At 29.3% G+C, this 22767-nt stretch overlaps 6 protein-coding genes across 6 annotated transcripts; all 6 read left to right on the forward strand.

Annotated features, from left to right (window-relative positions):
- The first annotated feature begins 727 nt into the window (after positions 1 to 727).
- Positions 728 to 4023, forward strand: LOC139769070 (uncharacterized). Its single transcript, XM_071699825.1, has 9 exons — positions 728 to 1074; positions 1215 to 1282; positions 1377 to 1507; positions 1661 to 1766; positions 1901 to 1971; positions 2090 to 2388; positions 2478 to 2770; positions 2872 to 2991; positions 3096 to 4023. The coding sequence occupies exons 1-9, from the start codon at positions 1009 to 1011 to the stop codon at positions 3544 to 3546; spliced, it is 1605 nt and encodes a 534-aa protein (XP_071555926.1). The 5' UTR covers positions 728 to 1008; the 3' UTR covers positions 3547 to 4023.
- An 824-nt stretch (positions 4024 to 4847) lies between these two features.
- On the forward strand, positions 4848 to 6496 carry LOC139769072 (uncharacterized). The gene is made up of 6 exons (XM_071699827.1): positions 4848 to 5100; positions 5239 to 5309; positions 5408 to 5538; positions 5690 to 5801; positions 5955 to 6022; positions 6137 to 6496. The coding sequence occupies exons 1-6, from the start codon at positions 5038 to 5040 to the stop codon at positions 6463 to 6465; spliced, it is 774 nt and encodes a 257-aa protein (XP_071555928.1). The 5' UTR covers positions 4848 to 5037; the 3' UTR covers positions 6466 to 6496.
- On the forward strand, positions 6495 to 7994 carry LOC139769057 (uncharacterized; the record flags this gene model as incomplete). The annotated part of the gene is made up of 3 exons (XM_071699815.1): positions 6495 to 6823; positions 6937 to 7056; positions 7161 to 7994. Coding segments are annotated over 3 exons (900 nt in total), but the record flags the coding sequence as incomplete, so codon positions are not given.
- Positions 7995 to 10964: 2970 nt separating this feature from the next.
- On the forward strand, positions 10965 to 12372 carry LOC139769058 (uncharacterized). Its single transcript, XM_071699816.1, has 4 exons — positions 10965 to 11099; positions 11150 to 11484; positions 11595 to 11714; positions 11820 to 12372. The coding sequence occupies exons 1-4, from the start codon at positions 10965 to 10967 to the stop codon at positions 12268 to 12270; spliced, it is 1041 nt and encodes a 346-aa protein (XP_071555917.1). The 3' UTR covers positions 12271 to 12372.
- Positions 12373 to 15780: 3408 nt separating this feature from the next.
- On the forward strand, positions 15781 to 17324 carry LOC139769183 (uncharacterized). The gene is made up of 3 exons (XM_071700034.1): positions 15781 to 16143; positions 16254 to 16373; positions 16479 to 17324. Exons 1-3 carry the CDS (start codon positions 15875 to 15877, stop codon positions 16927 to 16929), a joined length of 840 nt encoding a protein of 279 aa, XP_071556135.1. The 5' UTR covers positions 15781 to 15874; the 3' UTR covers positions 16930 to 17324.
- A 1407-nt stretch (positions 17325 to 18731) lies between these two features.
- Positions 18732 to 21802, forward strand: LOC139769185 (uncharacterized). Its single transcript, XM_071700040.1, has 9 exons — positions 18732 to 18860; positions 19003 to 19073; positions 19170 to 19297; positions 19449 to 19554; positions 19700 to 19767; positions 19878 to 20179; positions 20269 to 20561; positions 20672 to 20791; positions 20897 to 21802. The coding sequence occupies exons 1-9, from the start codon at positions 18798 to 18800 to the stop codon at positions 21345 to 21347; spliced, it is 1602 nt and encodes a 533-aa protein (XP_071556141.1). The 5' UTR covers positions 18732 to 18797; the 3' UTR covers positions 21348 to 21802.
- Positions 21803 to 22767: the final 965 nt, after the last annotated feature.

Here is a 22767-nt window from a genome sequence, read left to right on the forward strand (position 1 = left end):
ATGGTGTATAAACAAATAATACATATTAATCTTCTTTCTAATATTCTTTATTACGTAATTTGTTTTAGACAATTTAGACTTTACTTCGCATCTGTATGCAACGAATTAATCTTTGTTAATTATGGGATCAGCATTCTTTTTCGTACAAATATTTTTTATTATGTTTTTTGCTTTTTTAGTATAATATTAATATTATGACTTGATTTAAATGCCTTATAATGTAATTCAGATGATATTTTTTTAATCTATTATCTTAAAATATCGCTGTTTTTATTAATCCTCATTCCTCAGTACTCATATCATTTAAAAATTGGATTGAGTTTTGGAATTGATTTCCCAAAAGCGATTATCAATCTTTCTTCTTCATGTTTATTGAATTCATAATTAACAAGTCATTAATAATTTATGTTAACAAGAATTAATTTAGTTAGAACTCACAATAATCCCAAAGGTGTGATTATCCTAAAGTCAATAGAAGATTAAAAAGAATGCATTTAAAAGAGATCATAACATGAATAAAATTAAACTCGAGGCCAATGATGTATAATCAGTTCTTCCTGTTTGCTCGCCCAATAACACGGCGTCCTTCACGCTCGTACAGTCGATTCCTTACTTTCATGTTTAGAACCGCGTCGTACCGGCACGTAGTTTTTGGCGATAAATTTCAGATCTGACGAAGGAAATCAAGGTTTGTTTTATAATGAATGTTTTATTTCACGACTAAGATCTAAGGAACGAGACGCAGCGGCGAGAGGACCGTGTACCAGAATTACTCCTCGAGAAACTTCGTCTGGAGAATGCCAACGTTTTTATTGCTGCGAACGTACATATAAATGTAAACAATGTGCGATTTGTTCACGGCATCCCCACTTCTTAGGTTTTAATCTGTTATTTGCCAGCAGCGAAATACCGATCCTATCTGTCCTTTCCTGTCTCGTGAATTTTCCGCGATAACGACTGATAGCAACTTCTATATCTTGTTACAAATATTAATTTGGATTAACAATCATGGAGCAACTAGAAGTATTAAATGAATATTATACTAATCTAGATTACGATAAGAACGACAAAAAAGTGAGTATATTGAGATGCACACAGAGTATAATATAATGCATTACGTGGATAAGTTGCAAAACTTATTGTTAGACTAATATTAGGAAGAGCCTTAATCAGTTTTTTTTATGTACAACGCTGCTTCTTGTGTGTCTTTTTAGACAGCACTGAAAGAAATACATGAGTTATCCGAGAAAAGATTTAATACTAACGTCTCTATTTCAACCAGGTAAATAATGATAATTTTAAAATGAAATAATAAGAGACGTGGAAGTTGCTCTCCATTTTTGTTATTTTTAATATCCTCTCTTTCGCATCTATAGGCTGGACGTACTGGCAAATTTAATACAAGAGAACATATCACCTTTTAAATCTGTTTGTAGACACGTAGATGTGATTGATACTATTGTAGGGTATTTAAAATATTATGAACAAGACATTAGACATGTCAAAGGTACAGTAATATTATTTTTTTAAATGTAATTGTGTATATCAATATTATTATTTGCATTTTTATTTTTTTATAAGTAACAATAACAGGTAGCAATGAACGCATTAAGTTGTTATATATGAAAATCTTATGTTACATTTTCATTTTGTATCCTAGGTGATACGTTGGAGAATACTCTTGGGATTATCTTTCCATTATTGGTTACACTCTTCAATATATGTGATGAATCTGCAATACAATCATTTTTGCTATATCCTATCTTGTAACTATATATATATATAAATTTTACTTATTAATATACTTATTTTCATATTTATTAATTCAGAAGTTCTTACGTTAAAAATTAATATTTTAAATACTTTTTATAATATTAGTTACATATTTTCTGTATTCTAGCACAGATTCCTCAATAGACTTTGATAAAGCCTGTAAAAAAATAAAACATTGGCAAAGTTCAGTTAGGATAGGTAACAAAACTATTTGTTTATAGCGTTATACTGTAACGTGTGCTGTTCATAAAAACGTATTTTTACTTTATAATTAAGAACTTTGATACAAGTACTCATGCAGAGCATACTTTTACAGAGAGAGAAATAATAGTTCTAGAGGATTCAGACATGTATGCGGTTATTAACTGTTTAATAATAACAGACAAATGTCTTTTACATAAGATATGGGTGCAGGAACAAGTGAAAGAAAAATTTGTATGGCTTATGAAGAGACATTATTCAGACATTACAGCTTATGAAGAGATGTTACTCATTATTGATACATTTCAATTATTCAAAGATATTCAACTCCATGAATGTGCGACCGACATAAATATAGTATCTATATGGTCCGAAGATATTGTAGCTGCGAAGAATTTAGCGCTGTCTTTAAATGTACATTATTTAAATTAGATAACACAATATATCGGGAAGAATTATCTTAAGCTTTATTAAAATGATTTATCTGTTTCTTAATCATTTAGTGTCACGCAGTATTCATAAATACACATATGGATTTCTCTGATGGTTGTCACACATTTCTCCCTTACAAAGAAATAGTTGACTATGTAAAGAGTCAACAAACGTTGAATAAGATTCGCGAAAAAGAATCAGTTTCATCTGAGACAGAACAAAGTGTAAATGTAGTACATCTCTCACATACTGCTGAAATGAACTTTACTTCAATTTGTGATCTGTTTTACGACGGTACGTGGCAAGAACCTGTAAAGGGCATGTATTGGAAGCATAATGACACCTTGTGGGCAAATGCAACAAAGTATGAAAGCATACGTTTTCTTGATCTTATTATCTACAATAATTCTTGTAAAATTGAACAAAGGTACATTGATTTAACCAATTAATGTGTTGTTATTATAGCGATGATATTGTAAGATGCTACGAGTCAGCTGAGAAAGGATTCAAAACTTGGAGTATTAAGCCCATTAAGACTAGAATACAAATATTATCAAAACTAGAGCCCATATTAAAATTTAATAAGTACATTATCAAAAGTTATCAAAAATTCTTATATGTTTTTGTATATCTTACTTGTGTTTTCTTGATAACCATTCAATCATTATCTTCCCGTTTTTCTTTTTTAGTAAACTTGCATTGGCAGCTATAGTGACAAGATGGTTAAAATTCCCATATTTATGTCCTATAGACGGATATGTTTATCAAAATGGAAAGGCAGAGATGACGGACGTTCGTAAGCCATTAGGTGTTATCATTCTTAGGGAGGAAAAAGAAAGCGTCTTATTATTTCGATTAATGCAAATTTTGATTGCTGGCAATTCTGTCATTGTGATGTTTGATGCGAATTTCTGTAATCTGACACCATATTGTGATGTGTTCTCAACATGTGGAATACCTCCAGGCGTTATAAATTTGTTGTCACATGAGGACGCAAATATGCTGGAATATAAATTATGCTCTGCAAAGTACACAGACTATGCAGATAGGTTTTTTCTAAAAGGCATCTCTAAAGATGCATATGTTGGACCATATATTAACCTTACTACAACCAAAAACATTATACTTCGTCTTAGATAATTTTGATGATGTAGGCAGGGTTTGTTTCATATGTATGTACACAAATATAATCATCTTGATATATTCAGTATTATGATTTTAGAAGAAAATTTATGTCGTTTAAGCAACTGTTGAAGATAGAACTGATGGTTAGATAATTGTATTATGTTTTGTAGTTAGAGGCTGTAAATATTCATGCAGGTTTTGGCTTTATTCGTGTAGTTTTATTTGTATATATGTAGAAAATTGTAAAGTTTAACAGCAATATTATTATGAAAATACTTAATACTTTCAGTTGTAGACTATTGTTTCTAAAATAATATACGGCGTTTTCAGTAGGTATCGATTTTCAGCAATAAAAAAATATATTTTGTTTTTTTTTTCTTTTCGAAAACTTTATGTATGATCACATATAGATGTAGTAAAATATAAAAGTACCTATTTATTAAAATAGTTAAAAGTGAATAATGTATAAACAAATAAATGCACATATTAATCTGCTTTCTAATATTCTTTATTATTCGTATATTCGTATATTCTCTCTCTCTCTCGTTTCAGACTTTACTTCGCATCTGTATGTAACGAATTATCATCATTGTTAATTATACGAATTAGCATTCTTTCGTATAAATATTTTTTGTGATGTTCTTTGCTTTTTTTAGTGTAATTACTATTATAACTTAATATAAATGCGTTATAATATAATTCAGATAATATCTTTTTAGTCTATTATTATCTTAAAATATCGCTGGTAAAAATTGAATCACCCAGATAATAATTAGAAGAAAAACGTATGTTAATAAATAAAGAACATTAAGACATTTTCTTTTCTGAGAGAAATATGTATATGGAGAATTTTAAAAAAGTCATTTAAAAGAGATCATAACATGAGTAAAATTAAATCTCAGCCTAAAAAAATGTATGATTGGTTTATAATCTTACAAGAGATTTATATTCTTATCGAATTTCCGTCCTAAATATAATTTATATACTGTGCGCGAGTAGTATATCTTTTAAATCGTTCGAAAAAAGGTAGTAACACGAGGCACAGTCAATCAGGATAGTTCTTCCCGTTTGTTCGACCAATAACACCACTGCTGCACGCTCGTACAGTCGATTCCCAACTTCTGTATTTCGAATCGCGTCATACGGGCACGTAGATTCCGACAATAATAATTTTCAAATCTAACGATGGAAATAAAGGTTTATTTTTTAACGAATGACTAAGATCTGTGGAACGATCTTAGTCAGGCGCAGCGGCGTGAGGACGTTGTACAAGAATTACTCCTTAAGAAACTTCGTCTAGAGAATGCCAACGTTTTTATTGCTGCGAACGTACATATGAATGTAAACAATGTGCGATTTGTTCACGACATCCCCACTTCTTCGATCTTAATATGATATTTGCCAGCGATATACCGATCCTTTCTGTCCTTTCCTGTCTCGTGAAGGATAACGACTAACTGCAATTTCGATTTCTTCTTACAATATCATTGAGTCGGACTAGCAATCATGAAGCAACTAGAAGTTTTAAATGAATATTATACTGATCTAGATTACAATATCGACAAAGACGTAAGTATTGATATGCGCAGAAGATATCAATGTACTGGTGCGGATAAGTTATGAAATTTAATAGTTAATACTAATATAAGAAAGAGTTTAGTCTGTTTTTTTTGTGTGTAACGCTGTTTCTTGTGTGTATATTTTTAGGAAGCACTGGAAAAAATACTTAATCTATCTAAGACAGTAAGGTTCCATAATTCCATCAATATTTCAGACAGGTGAATAACGATAATTTTAAGACGGAATAATAAGAGACGTGGACGTTGCTTTTTCTATTTTTGTTATTTTTAATGTCCTCTCTTTTGCATCTATATAGACTGGAGGTACTGGCGAATATAATACAAGATAATATATCGTTTTTTAAATCTGTTTGTGCACACGTAGATACAATTGATACTATTGTAGGGTATTTAAATCATTATGCAGCATACATTAAGTGTTTCGAAGGTACAGTAATATTATTCTTGCAAGTGTAGTTGTGCATATCAATAATATATTATTTACGTCTTCATTTTGTTATAAGTAACAGCAATAGACGCATTAAGTTGTTATTTATAAAAATCTTATGTTATATTTTTATTTTGTTTTCTAAATCTAGATCTAGATGATAGTTTCGAGACTATTGAAGTGACGATCTTTTCATTAATACTTACGCTCTTCATTATATGTGACGAATTTGCAATAAAAGCATTTTTGCAACATCCTATCTTGTAACTATATATATATATATATATATATATATAACAAAAATTTTACTTATTAATATACTTATTTTCATATTTATTAATTCAGAAGTTCTTACATTAAAAATTAATCTTTTAAATACTTTTTATAATATTAGTTATATATTTTCTGTCTTCTAGCACAGATTCCTTATGGCCTGAAAATACTTATTCAGAAATATTAACTGGGCTAGGTATAATTGATTCAGGTAACAAAAGTATTTGTTTATATTGTAATGTGTGCTGTTCATAAAAACATTTCTTTTCTTTATAATTAAGAATTTTCGTACAAGTACTTATGCAGAACACATTATTAATTACAGAGATAGAAATGATAATTCTAGAGGATTCAGACTTGTATGCGGTTGTTAACTATTTAATAAGAACAGACAAATTTATTTTACATAACATATGGGTGCAAGAACAAGTAAAAGAAAAATTTGTGTGGCTTATGAAGAGACATTATTCAGAGTTTACGGCTTGTGAAGAGATGTTACTCATTATTGATACATTTCAGTCATTGGAAGATATTCAACTCCGTGTGTATCATGAGCCTACTATAAGTATAGTATCTATATGGTCCGAAGATATTGTAGCTGCGAAGAATTTAGCGCTGTCTTTAAATGTACATTATTTAAATTATACAACATAATATATCGGGAAGAATTATCTTAGGCTTCATTAAAATACTTTTTCTATTTCTTAATCATTCAGAGTCACATAATATTGATAAATTCATATATGAATTTCTCTGGTACTGCCGTGCTTTTCCCTTATAAAACAATATGTGAGTATACACTAAATCAAGAAACCATAAATGAGATTCGCAAACAAATATCGGAATTGGATTCAACTGATACAGAACACAGTGTAAATGTAGTACACCTCCCACATATCGCGGAAATAAACTTTACTTCAATTTGTGATCTGTTTTACGACGGTACGTGGCAGAAACCTGTAAAGGGCATGTATTGGAAGCATAATGACAACCTGTGGGCAAATGCAACAAAGTATGAAAGTATACGTTTTCTTGATCTTATTAACTGCAATAATAATTTTTGTATTTGAAAAATTGAACAAAGACACATTGAACTTTTAATCAATTAATGTATTGTTATTATAGCGACGATATTATAAGATGCTATGAGTCAGCTGAGAAAGGATTCGAAACTTGGAGTATCAAGCCCGTTAAGACTAGAATACAAATATTATCAAAACTAGCGTCCATTTTAAAACTTAATGGGTATCTTTTGAGTTATTTAAAACTTCTTATATGTTTTTGTAATATTCTACTTATGTTTGCTTGATAACTTTTCAACAATTATCTTTTGTTTTTTTTCTTTTTAGCAAACTTGTATTGGCAGCTATAGTCACAAGATGGTTAAAATTCCCATATTTATTTCATATAGAGGGATATCTTTCTCGAAATGCAGAGGTAGAAAGAACGATAACTCGTATGCCATTAGGTGTTATCATTCTTAGGGAGGAAAATGAAAACGTTTTGTTTTTTCGATTAATGCAAACTTTAATTGCTGGCAACTCTGTCATTGTCATGTTTGGTGCAAATTTCTGTGATCTGTCACCATATTGTGATATATTCTCAACATGTGGAATACCTCCAGGCGTTATAAATTTGTTGTCACATGAAGATACAGATATGCTGGGGTATAAATTATGCTCAGTAAAGTATACAGACTATGCGGATGAGATTTTTTCAAAAGGCAACTCTAAGGAAACGTATATTGCACCATATAAAAATATTACTATAGAGAAAAATATTATACTGTATCTTAAATAACTTTTACGACGTACGGCAGTGTTTATATGTACACAAGTATAATCATCTTGATATATTTCAGTATTATGATTTTAGGAGAATATTTATGTTTAAGCAGCTGTTAAAAATAGAACTGATGGTTAGATAATTGTGTTATGTTTCGTAGATAGAGGCTATAAATATTCACGCAGGTTTCGTTTTTATTCGTATAGTTTCATTTGTATATATGTTATAGAAAATTGTAAAATTTAATAGCAATATTATTATGAAAATACTTAATACTTTCAGTTGTAGACTATTATGTTTCTAAAATAATATACGGCGTTTTCAGTAGGTATCGATTTTCAGCAATAAAAAAATATTTTGTTTTTTTTTCTCTTTTCGAAAACTTTATTTATGATCACATATAGATGTAGTAAAATATAAAAATATCTATTTATTAAAATAGTTAAAAGTGAATAATGTATAAACAAATAAATGCACATATTAATCTGCTTTCTAATATTCTTTATTATTCGTATATTCGTATATTCGTTTCAGACTTTACTTCGCATCTGTATGTAACGAATTATCATCATTGTTAATTATACGAATTAGCATTCTTTCGTATAAATATTTTTTGTGATGTTCTTTACTTTTTTTAGTGTAAATACTATTATAACTTAATATAAATGCATTATAATATAATTCAGAAGATATCTTTTTAGTCTATTATTATCTTTTATAATATCGCTGGTAAAAATTGAATCACCCAGATAATTAGAAGAAAAACGTATGTTAATAAATAATGAACATTAAGACATTTTCTTTTCTGAAAGTCAGGGTGAACCGAATAGCGAACCAATCAATTAATCTCCAAACTATGTTATCATCAAGTAAATATTAAGCTGTACAATTGTTTTATCAATCCTCAACAAATCATCTCATTTATAAACTAGATTGAGTTTTTGTAATTGATTTCCCAAAAGCGAAATATAATCTTTTTCCTTCGCGTTTATTGAATTTATAATTAACAAATCATTAATAATTTATGTTAACAAGAATTAGTCTAGTTAGAACCCTTAGAACTCACAATATCCTCTTAAGTGGATTATCCCAAAGTCAATAGATGAATGAAAACGATGAACATGTGAATGATTATAATTATACAGAAAAATTTGTATACGTGTAAATGTATAAATATATAATTGATATTATAAATTTATAAAAATTTCTATTACAATATATATGGAGGATTTTAAAAAAGGCATTTAAAAGAGACCATAACATGAGTAAAATTAAATCTGAGCCTAAAAAATGTATATGATTGTTTTATAATCTTACAAAAGATTTATATTCTTATCGAATTTCCGTCCTAAATATGATTTACATACTGTGCGCGAGTATATCTTTTAAATCGTTCGAAAAAAAGGTAGTAACACGAGGCACAGTCAATCAGGATAGTTCTTCCCGTTTGTTCGACCAATAACACCCCTCCTGCACGCTCGTACAGTCGATTCCCAACTTCCGTATTTCGAATCGCGTCATACGGGCACGTATAGATTCCGACAATAATTTTCAAATCTAACAATGGAAATAAAGGTTTATTTTTTAACGAATGACTAAGATCTGTGGAACGAGGCGCAGCGGCGTGAGGACGTTGTACAAGAATTACTCCTTAAGGAACTTCGTCTAGAGAATGCCAACGTTTTTATTGCTGCGAACGTACATACGAATGTAAACAATGTGCGATTTGTTCACGACATCCCCACTTCGTCGACCTTAATATGATATTTGCCAGCGATATACCGATCCTTTTTGTCCTTTCCTGTCTCGTGAAGGATTACGACTAACTGCAATTTCGATTTCTTCTTACAATATCATTGAGTCGGATTAGCAATCATGAAGCAACTAGAAGTTTTAAATGAATATTATACTGATCTAGATTATAATATCGACAAAGACGTAAGTATTGATATGCGCAGAAGATATCAATGTACTGCATGCGGATAAGTTATGAAATTTAATAGTTAATACTATTATAAGAAAGAGTTTTAGTCTGTTTTTTTTGTGTGTAAAGCCCCTTGCACAATGCCAGGCAACAGGCAATAGGAACAGGGAATAGAAATCAGAAATCATGTATAAATGCAGAATAAACAGTGACACAAGCAATAGACACAGAGTTTCCGTCACGTTGAAAATTCTGTGCCTATTGCCTGTTGCCAACCAATCATAATATTCGAATTTTTTAGGTTGTAATTAAAAATTTTTTGGTTATTTCCTGTTCCTATTGTCTGTTGCCTGGCATTGTGCAAGGGGCTTAACGCTGTTTCTTGTGTGTATATTTTTAGGAAGCACTGGAAAAAATACGTAATCTATCTAAGACAGTAAGGTTCCATAATTCCGTCAATATTTCAGACAGGTAAATAACGATAATTTTAAGACGGAATAATAAGAGACGTAGACGTTGCTTTTTCTATTTTTGTCATTTTTAATATCCTCTCTTTTCCATCTATAGGCTGGAAGTTCTGGCAAATATAATACAAAAGAATATATCGTTTTTTAAATCTGTTTGTGCACACGTGGATATAATTGATACTATTGTAGGGTATTTAAATCATTATGCAACATACACTAAGTATAAAGGTACAGTAATATTATTCTTGCAAGTGTAGTTGTGTATATCAATAATATATTATTTGCGTCTTTATTTTGTTATAAGTAACAGCAATAGCCGCATTAAGTTGTTATTTATAAAAATCTTATGTTATATTTTTATTTTGTTTTCTAAATCTAGATGATAATTCCGTGACTATTCATGTGATGATCTTTCCATTAATTCTTACACTCTTCCGTATATGTGACGAATTTGCAATAAAAGAATTTTTGTTACATCCTATCTTGTAAATATATACATATATATATATAACAAAAATTTTACTTATATTAATATACTTATTTTCATATTTATTAATTCAGAAGTTCTTACATTAAAAATTAATGTTTTAAGTACTTTTTATAATATTAGTTATATATTTTCTGTCTTCTAGCACAGATTCCTTATGGCCTGAAAACATTTATTCACAAATATTAGCTGGGCTAGGTATAATTGATTTAGGTAACAAAAGTATTTGTTTATATTGTAATGTGTGCTGTTCATAAAAACATGTCTTTTCTTTTTAATTAAGAATATTCGTACAAGTACTTATGCAGAACACATTATTACAGAGATAGAAATGATAATTCTAGAGGATTCAGACTTGTATGCGGTTATTAACTATTTAATAATAACAGACAAATTTCCTTTACATAACATATGGGTGCAAGAACAAGTAAAAGAAAAATTTGTATGGCTTATTAAAAGACATTATTCAGACATTACAGCTTGTGAAGAGATGTTACTCATTATTGATACATTTCAATCATTGAAAGATATTCAACTCCATGTGTATCATGAGCCTACTATAAGTGTAGTATCTATATGGTCCGAAGATATTGTAGCTGCGAAGAATTTAGCGCTGTCTTTAAATGTACATTATTTAAATTATACAACATAATATATCGGGAAGAATTATCTTAGGCTTCATTAAAATATTTTTTCTATTTCCTAATCATTCAGAGTCACGTAATATTGATAAATTCATATATGAATATCTCGGGTACTGCCGTGATTTTCCCTTATCAAGAAATATGTGAGTATACAATGAATCAACAAACCATAAATGAGATTCGCAAACAAATATCGGAATCGGATTCAACTGATACAGAACACAGTGTAAATGTAGTACACCTCTCACATATCGCGGAAATAAACTTTACTTCAATTTGTGATCTGTTTTACGACGGTACGTGGCAGAAACCTGTAAAGGGCATGTATTGGAAGCATAATAACTACCTGTGGGCAAATGCAACAAAGTATGAAAGTATACGTTTTCTTGATCTTATTAACTGCAATAATAATTCTTGTATTTGAAAAATTGAACAAAGACACATTGAACTTTTAATCAATTATTGTATTGTTATAGCGACGATATTATAAGATGCTATGAGTCAGCTGAGAAAGGATTCAAAACTTGGAGTATCAAGCCCGATAAGACTAGAATACAAATATTATCAAAACTAGCGGCCATGTTAAAACTTAATGGGTATCTTTTGAGTTATTTAAAACTTCTTATATGTTTTTGTAATATTCTACTTATGTTTGCTTGATAACTTTTCAACAATTATCTTTTGTTTTTTTTTCTTTTTAGCAAACTTGTATTGGCAGCTATAGTCACAAGATGGTTAAAATTCCCATATTTATTTCGTATAGAGGGATATCTTTCTCGAAATGCAGAGGTAGAAAGAACGATAGCTCGTGTGCCATTAGGTGTTATCATTCTTAGGGAGGAAAATGAAAGCGTTTTGTTTTTTCGATTAATGCAAACTTTAATTGCTGGCAACTCTGTCATTGTCATGTTTGGTGCAAATTTCTGTGATCTGTCACCATATTGTGATATGTTCTCAACATGTGGAATACCTCCAGGCGTTATAAATTTGTTGTCACATGAAGATACAGATATGTTGGGGTATAAATTATGCTCAGGAAAGTATACAGACTATGCGGATGTGATTTTTTTAAAAGGCAACTCTAAGGAAACGTATATTGAACCATATAAAAATCTTACTATAGAGAAGAATATTGTACTGTATCTTAAATAACTTTTACGACGTATGGCAGTGTTTATATGTACACAAGTATAATCATCTTGATATATTTCAGTATTATGATTTTAGGAGAAAATTTATGTTTAAGCAGCTGTTAAAAATAGAACTGATGGTTAGATAATTGTGTTATGTTTCGTAGATAGAGGCTATAATATTCACGCAGGTTTCGTTTTTATTCGTATAGTTTCATTTGTATATATGTTATAGAAAATTGTAAAATTTAATAGCAATATTATTATGAAAATACTTAATACTTTCAGTTGTAGACTATTATGTTTCTAAAATAATATACGGTGTTTTCAGTAGGTATCGATTTTCAGCAATAAAACAATATTTTGTTTTTTTTTTCTCTTTTCGAAACTTTATTTATGATCACATATAGATGTAGTAAAATATAAAAGTATCTATTTATTAAAATAGTTAGAAGTGAATAATGTATAAACAAATAAATGCACATATTAATCTGCTTTCTAATATTCTTATTATTCGTATATTCGTATATTCGTTTCAGACTTTACTTCGCATCTGTATGTAACGAATTATCATCATTGTTAATTATACGAATTAGCATTCTTTCGTATAAATATTTTTTGTGATGTTCTTTACTTTTTTTAGTGTAATTACTACATATTATAACTTAATATAAATGCATTATAATATAATTCAGAAGATATCTTTTTAGTCTATTATTATCTTTTATAATATCGCTGGTAAAAATTGAATCACCCAGATAATTAGAAGAAAAACGTATGTTAATAAATAATGAACATTAAGACATTTTCTTTTCTGAAAGTCAGGGTGAACCGAATAGCGAACCAATTCAATTAATCTCCAAACTATGTTATCATCAAGTAAATATTAAGCTGTACAATTGTTTTATCAATCCTCAACAAATCATCTCATTTATAAACTAGATTGAGTTTTTGTAATTGATTTCCCAAAAGCGAAATATAATCTTTTTCCTTCGCGTTTATTGAATTTATAATTAACAAATCATTAATAATTTATGTTAACAAGAAATTAGTCTAGTTAGAACCCTTAGAACTCACAATATCCTCTTAAGTGGACTATCTCAAAGTCAATAGATGAGTGAAAGCGATGAACATGTGAATGATTATAAATATACAGAAAAATTTGTACTACGTGTAAATGTATAAATATATAATTGATATTATAAATTTATAAAAATTTCTATTACAATATATATGGAGGATTTAAAAAAGGCATTTAAAAGAGACCATAACATGAGTAAAATTAAATCTGAGCCTAAAAAATGTATGATTGTTTTATAATCTTACAAAAGATTTATATTCTTATCGAATTTCCGTCCTAAATATGATTTACATACTGTGCGCGAGTATATCTTTTAAATCGTTCGAAAAAAAGGTAGTAACACGAGGCACAGTCAATCAGGATAGTTCTTCCCGTTTGTTCGACCAATAACACCCCTCCTGCACGCTCGTACAGTCGATTCCCAACTTCCGTATTTCGAATCGCGTCATACGGGCACGTATAGATTCCGACAATAATTTTCAAATCTAACAATGGAAATAAAGGTTTATTTTTTAACGAATGACTAAGATCTGTGGAACGAGGCGCAGCGGCGTGAGGACGTTGTACAAGAATTACTCCTTAAGGAACTTCGTCTAGAGAATGCCAACGTTTTTATTGCTGCGAACGTACATACGAATGTAAACAATGTGCGATTTGTTCACGACATCCCCACTTCGTCGACCTTAATATGATATTTGCCAGCGATATACCGATCCTTTTTGTCCTTTCCTGTCTCGTGAAGGATAACGACTAACTGCAATTTCGATTTCTTCTTACAATATCATTGAGTCGGATTAGCAATCATGAAGCAACTAGAAGTTTTAAATGAATATTATACTGATCTAGATTATAATATCGACAAAGACGTAAGTATTGATATGCGCAGAAGATATCAATGTACTGCATGCGGATAAGTTATGAAATTTAATAGTTAATACTATTATAAGAAAGAGTTTTAGTCTGTTTTTTTGTGTGTAAAGCCCCTTGCACAATGCCAGGCAACAGGCAATAGGAACAGGGAATAGAAATCAGAAATCATGTATAAATGCAGAATAAACAGTGACACAAGCAATAGACACAGAGTTTCCGTCACGTTGAAAATTCTGTGCCTATTGCCTGTTGCCAACCAATCATAATATTCGAATTTTTTAGGTTGTAATTAAAAATTTTTTGGTTATTTCCTGTTCCTATTGTCTGTTGCCTGGCATTGTGCAAGGGGCTTAACGCTGTTTCTTGTGTGTATATTTTTAGGAAGCACTGGAAAAAATACGTAATCTATCTAAGACAGTAAGGTTCCATAATTCCGTCAATATTTCAGACAGGTAAATAACGATAATTTTAAGACGGAATAATAAGAGACGTAGACGTTGCTTTTTCTATTTTTGTCATTTTAATATCCTCTCTTTTCCATCTATAGGCTGGAAGTTCTGGCAAATATAATACAAAAGAATATATCGTTTTTTAAATCTGTTTGTGCACACGTGGATATAATTGATACTATTGTAGGGTATTTAAATCATTATGCAACATACACTAAGTATAAAGGTACAGTAATATTATTCTTGCAAGTGTAGTTGTGTATATCAATAATATATTATTTGCGTCTTTATTTTGTTATAAGTAACAGCAATAGCCGCATTAAGTTGTTATTTATAAAAATCTTATGTTATATTTTTATTTTGTTTTCTAAATCTAGATGATAATTCCGATGACTATTCATGTGATGATCTTTCCATTAATTCTTACACTCTTCCGTATATGTGACGAATTTGCAATAAAAGAATTTTTGTTACATCCTATCTTGTAAATATATACATATATATATATAACAAAAATTTTACTTATATTAATATACTTATTTTCATATTTATTAATTCAGAAGTTCTTACATTAAAAATTAATGTTTTAAGTACTTTTTATAATATTAGTTATATATTTTCTGTCTTCTAGCACAGATTCCTTATGGCCTGAAAACATTATTCACAAATATTAGCTGGGCTAGGTATAATTGATTTAGGTAACAAAAGTATTTGTTTATATTGTAATGTGTGCTGTTCATAAAAACATGTCTTTTCTTTTTAATTAAGAATATTCGTACAAGTACTTATGCAGAACACATTATTACAGAGATAGAAATGATAATTCTAGAGGATTCAGACTTGTATGCGGTTATTAACTATTTAATAATAACAGACAAATTTCCTTTACATAACATATGGGTGCAAGAACAAGTAAAAGAAAAATTTGTATGGCTTATTAAAAGACATTATTCAGACATTACAGCTTGTGAAGAGATGTTACTCATTATTGATACATTTCAATCATTGAAAGATATTCAACTCCATGTGTATCATGAGCCTACTATAAGTGTAGTATCTATATGGTCCGAAGATATTGTAGCTGCGAAGAATTTAGCGCTGTCTTTAAATGTACATTATTTAAATTATACAACATAATATATCGGGAAGAATTATCTTAGGCTTCATTAAAATATTTTTTCTATTTCCTAATCATTCAGAGTCACGTAATATTGATAAATTCATATATGAATATCTCGGGTACTGCCGTGATTTTCCCTTATCAAGAAATATGTGAGTATACAATGAATCAACAAACCATAAATGAGATTCGCAAACAAATATCGGAATCGGATTCAACTGATACAGAACACAGTGTAAATGTAGTACACCTCTCACATATCGCGGAAATAAACTTTACTTCAATTTGTGATCTGTTTTACGACGGTACGTGGCAGAAACCTGTAAAGGGCATGTATTGGAAGCATAATAACTACCTGTGGGCAAATGCAACAAAGTATGAAAGTATACGTTTTCTTGATCTTATTAACTGCAATAATAATTCTTGTATTTGAAAAATTGAACAAAGACACATTGAACTTTTAATCAATTATTGTATTGTTATAGCGACGATATTATAAGATGCTATGAGTCAGCTGAGAAAGGATTCAAAACTTGGAGTATCAAGCCCGATAAGACTAGAATACAAATATTATCAAAACTAGCGGCCATGTTAAAACTTAATGGGTATCTTTTGAGTTATTTAAAACTTCTTATATGTTTTTGTAATATTCTACTTATGTTTGCTTGATAACTTTTCAACAATTATCTTTTGTTTTTTTTTCTTTTTAGCAAACTTGTATTGGCAGCTATAGTCACAAGATGGTTAAAATTCCCATATTTATTTCGTATAGAGGGATATCTTTCTCGAAATGCAGAGGTAGAAAGAACGATAGCTCGTGTGCCATTAGGTGTTATCATTCTTAGGGAGGAAAATGAAAGCGTTTTGTTTTTTCGATTAATGCAAACTTTAATTGCTGGCAACTCTGTCATTGTCATGTTTGGTGCAAATTTCTGTGATCTGTCACCATATTGTGATATGTTCTCAACATGTGGAATACCTCCAGGCGTTATAAATTTGTTGTCACATGAAGATACAGATATGTTGGGGTATAAATTATGCTCAGGAAAGTATACAGACTATGCGGATGTGATTTTTTTAAAAGGCAACTCTAAGGAAACGTATATTGAACCATATAAAAATCTTACTATAGAGAAGAATATTGTACTGTATCTTAAATAACTTTTACGACGTATGGCAGTGTTTATATGTACACAAGTATAATCATCTTGATATATTTCAGTATTATGATTTTAGGAGAAAATTTATGTTTAAGCAGCTGTTAAAAATAGAACTGATGGTTAGATAATTGTGTTATGTTTCGTAGATAGAGGCTATAAATATTCACGCAGGTTTCGTTTTTATTCGTATAGTTTCATTTGTATATATGTTATAGAAAATTGTAAAATTTAATAGCAATATTATTATGAAAATACTTAATACTTTCAGTTGTAGACTATTATGTTTCTAAAATAATATACGGTGTTTTCAGTAGGTATCGATTTTCAGCAATAAAAAAATATTTTGTTTTTTTTTCTCTTTTCGAAAACTTTATTTATGATCACATATAGATGTAGTAAAATATAAAAGTATCTATTTATTAAAATAGTTAGAAGTGAATAATGTATAAACAAATAAATGCACATATTAATCTGCTTTCTAATATTCTTTATTATTCGTATATTCGTATATTCGTTTCAGACTTTACTTCGCATCTGTATGTAACGAATTATCATCATTGTTAATTATACGAATTAGCATTCTTTCGTATAAATATTTTTTGTGATGTTCTTTGCTTTTTTTAGTGTAATTACTACAATATTATAACTTAATATAAATGCATTATAATATAATTCAGAAGATATCTTTTTAATCTATTATTATCTTTTATAATATCGCTGGTAAAAATTGAATCACCCAGATAATTAGAAAAAAAACGTATGTTAATAAATAATGAACATTAAGACATTTTCTTTTCTGAAAGTCAGGGTGAACCGAATAGCGAACCAATTAATTAATCTCCAAACTATGTTATCATCAAGTAAATATTAAGCTGTACAATTGTTTTATCAATCCTCAACAAATCATCTCATTTATAAACTAGATTGAGTTTTTGTAATTGATTTCCCAAAAGCGAAATATAATCTTTTTCCTTCGCGTTTATTGAATTTATAATTAACAAATCATTAATAATTTATGTTAACAAGAATTAGTCTAGTTAGAACCCTTAGAACTCACAATATACTCTTAAGTGGACTATCTCAAAGTCAATAGATGAGTGAAAGCGATGAACATGTGAATGATTATAAATATACAGAAAAATTTGTACACGTGTAAATGTATAAATATATAATTGATATTATAAATTTATAAAAATTTCTATTACAATATATATGGAGGATTTAAAAAAAGGCATTTAAAAGAGACCATAACATGAGTAAAATTAAATCTGAGCCTAAAAAATGTATGATTGTTTTATAATCTTACAAAAGATTTATATTCTTATCGAATTTCCGTCCTAAATATGATTTACATACTGTGCGCGAGTATATCTTTTAAATCGTTCGAAAAAAAGGTAGTAACACGAGGCACAGTCAATCAGGATAGTTCTTCCCGTTTGTTCGACCAATAACACCCCTCCTGCACGCTCGTACAGTCGATTCCCAACTTCCGTATTTCGAATCGCGTCATACGGGCACGTAGATTCCGACAATAATTTTCAAATCTAACAATGGAAATAAAGGTTTATTTTTTAACGAATGACTAAGATCTGTGGAACGAGGCGCAGCGGCGTGAGGACGTTGTACAAGAATTACTCCTTAAGGAACTTCGTCTAGAGAATGCCAACGTTTTTATTGCTGCGAACGTACATACGAATGTAAACAATGTGCGATTTGTTCACGACATCCCCACTTCGTCGATATCCCCACTTAATATGATATTTGCCAGCGATATACCGATCCTTTCTGTCCTTTCCTGTCTCGTGAAGGATAACGACTAACTGCAATTTCGATTTCTTCTTACAATATCATTGAGTCGGATTAGCAATCATGAAGCAACTAGAAGTTTTAAATGAATATTATACTGATCTAGATTACAATATCGACAAAGACGTAAGTATTGATATGCGCAGAAGATATCAATGTACTGCTGCGGATAAGTTATGAAATTTAATATAGTTAATACTAATATAAGAAAGAGTTTTAGTCTGTTTTTTTTTGTGTGTAACGCTGTTTCTTGTGTGTATATTTTTAGGAAGCACTGGAAAAAATACGTAATCTATCTAAGACAGTAAGGTTCCATAATTCCGTCAATATTTCAGACAGGTAAATAACGATAATTTTAAGACGGAATAATAAGAGACGTGGACGTTGCTTTTGCTATTTTTGTCATTTTTAATATCCTCTCTTTTGCATCTATAGGCTGGAAGTTCTGGCAAATATAATACAAAAGAATATATCGTTTTTTAAATCTGTTTGTGCACACGTGGATATAATTGATACTATTGTAGGGTATTTAAATCATTATGCAACATACATTAAGTATAAAGGTACAGTAATATTATTCTTGCAAGTGTAGTTGTGTATATCAATAATATATTATTTGCGTCTTTATTTTGTTATAAGTAACAGCAAAAGCCGCATTAAGTTGTTATTTATAAAAATCTTATGTTATATTTTTATTTTGTTTTCTAAATCTAGATGATAATTCCGAGACTCTTTATGTGATGATCTTTCCATTAATTCTTACACTCTTCCGTATATGTGACGAATTTGCAATAAAAGAATTTTTGTTACATCCTATCTTGTAACTATATATATACATATATAACAAAAATTTTACTTATATTAATATACTTATTTTCATATTTATTTATTCAGAAGTTCTTACATTAAAAATTAATGTTTTAAGTACTTTTTATAATATTAGTTATATATTTTCTGTCTTCTAGCACAGATTCCTTATGGCCTGAAAACATTTATTCACAAATATTAGCTGGGCTAGGTATAATTGATTTAGGTAACAAAAGTATTTGTTTATATTGTAATGTGTGCTGTTCATAAAAATATGTCTTTTCTTTTTAATTAAGAATATTCGTACAAGTACTTATGCAGAACACATTATTACAGAGATAGAAATGATAATTCTAGAGGATTCAGACTTGTATGCGGTTATTAACTATTTAATAATAACAGACAAATTTCCTTTACATAACATATGGGTGCAAGAACAAGTAAAAGAAAAATTTGTATGGCTTATTAAAAGTCATTATTCAGACATTACAGCTTGTGAAGAGATGTTACTCATTATTGATACATTTCAATTATTGAAAGATATTCAACTCCATGTGTATCATGAGCCTACTATAAGTGTAGTATCTATATGGTCCGAAGATATTGTAGCTGCGAAGAATTTAGCGCTGTCTTTAAATGTACATTATTTAAATTATACAACATAATATATCGGGAAGAATTATCTTAGGCTTCATTAAAATACTTTTTCTATTTCTTAATCATTCAGAGTCACATAATATTGATAAATTCATATATGAATTTCTCTGGTACTGCCGTGCTTTTCCCTTATCAAGAAATATGTGCGTATACAATGAATCAACAAACCATAAATGAGATTCGCAAACAAATATCGGAATCGGATTCAACTGATACAGAACACAGTGATACAGAACACCTCTCACATATCGCGGAAATAAACTTTACTTCAATTTGTGATCTGTTTTACGACGGTACGTGGCAGAAACCTGTAAAGGGCATGTATTGGAAGCATAATGACTACCTGTGGGCAAATGCAACAAAGTATGAAAGTATACGTTTTCTTGATCTTATTAACTGCAATAATAATTCTTGTATTTGAAAAATTGAACAAAGACACATTGAACTTTTAATCAATTAATGTATTGTTATAGCGACGATATTATAAGATGCTATGAGTCAGCTGAGAAAGGATTCAAAACTTGGAGTATCAAGCCCGATAAGACTAGAATACAAATATTATCAAAACTAGCGGCCATGTTAAAACTTAATGGGTATCTTTTGAGTTATTTAAAACTTCTTATATGTTTTTGTAATATTCTACTTATGTTTGCTTGATAATTTTTCAACAATTATCTTTTGTTCTTTTTTCTTTTTAGCAAACTTGTATTGGCAGCTATAGTCACAAGATGGTTAAAATTCCCATATTTATTTCATATAGAGGGATATCTTTCTCGAAATGCAGAGGTAGAAAGAACGATAGCTCGTGTGCCATTAGGTGTTATCATTCTTAGGGAGGAAAATGAAAGCGTTTTGTTTTTTCGATTAATGCAAACTTTAATTGCTGGCAACTCTGTCATTGTCATGTTTGGTGCAAATTTCTGTGATCTGTCACCATATTGTGATATGTTCTCAACATGTGGAATACCTCCAGGCGTTATAAATTTGTTGTCACATGAAGATACAGATATGTTGGGGTATAAATTATGCTCAGTAAAGTATACAGACTATGCGGATGTGATTTTTTTAAAAGGCAACTCTAAAGAAACGTATATTGAACCATATAAAAATCTTACTATAGAGAAGAATATTATACTGTATCTTAAATAACTTTTACGATGTATGGCAGTGTTTATATGTACACAAGTATAATCATCTTGATATATTTCAGTATTATGATTTTAGGAGAAAATTTATGTTTAAGCAGCTGTTAAAAATAGCTGTTAGAACTAATGGTTAGATAATTGTATTGCGTTTTGTATAGATAGAGGCTATAAAAATTGACGCAGATTATGTTTTTATTCCTATAATATTTTTATTTGTATATATGTGGAAAGTTGTAAAATTTGAAATAAAGCAATATTATTATGAAAAACTTATTACTTTCAGTTGGAGACTATTGTTTCTAAAATAATATACAGCGTTTTCTGCTTCGATTTTCAACAATAAAAAATAATTAAAAATGTTTTGTTTTTTTTCTCTTTTCGAAAACTTCATGTATGATCAGATATAGATGTAGCAAAGTATAAAAGTATCTATTTAGCTAAATAGTTAGAAAAGAATGGTATAAAAACAAATAAATACACGTATTAACCTTTTTTGTAATATTCTTTATTACGTATAGTCGTTTTAGACTTTACTTCGCATTTGTGTGCAACAAATTAGTCATTATTAATTATATGAATCAGCATTTTTTCGTATAAATATTTTTGTGATGTCCCTTGTTTTCTTTTTTTAGTATAATTACTATTATGACTTGATATAAATGTGTCACAAAATAATTCAGATATCTTTTTAGCCCAACCTTGAAATATTGCTGGTAAAAATCGAATCACTCAGATAATTAGAAAAGAAAATGTATGTTAATAAATAAAGAATGGCATTAAGGCGTTTTCTTTTTTGAAAGTCGGGGTGAACCGAATAGCGAGCCAATTAATTAATCTGCAAACTATATTATCATCAAGTAAATATTAAGCTGTACAATTGTTTTATCAATCCTCAACAAATCATCTCATTTATAAACTAGACTGAGTTTTTGTAGTTGATTTCCAAAAGCGAAATATAATCTTTTTCCTTCGCGTTTATTGAATTTATAATTAACAAGTCACTAATAATTTATGTTAACAAGAATTAGTCTAGTTAGAACACTTAGAACTCATAATATCCTCTTAAGTGGATTATCCCAAAGTCAATAGATGAATGAAAACGATGAACATGTGAATGATTATAATTATACAGAAAAATTTGTATACGTGTAAATGTATAAATATATAATTGATATTATATATTTATAAAAATTGCTATTACAATATATATGGAGGATTTTAAAAAAGGCATTTAAAAGAGACCATAACATGAGTAAAATTAAATCTGAGCCTTAAAAAATGTATGATTGTTTTATAATTTTACAGGAGATTTATATTCTTATCGAATTTCTGTCGTAAATATAATTTATATACTGTGCGCGAGTCTTTTAAATCGTTCGAAAAAAGGTAGTAACACGAGACACAGTCAATTAGGATAGTTCTTC

Source organism: Temnothorax nylanderi, unplaced genomic scaffold, assembly GCF_030848795.1.
Source record: "Temnothorax nylanderi isolate EJ_2023f unplaced genomic scaffold, tnyl_v1.0 TNYL_tig0020_pilon, whole genome shotgun sequence".
NCBI classification, from domain to species: Eukaryota; Metazoa; Arthropoda; class Insecta; order Hymenoptera; family Formicidae; genus Temnothorax; species Temnothorax nylanderi.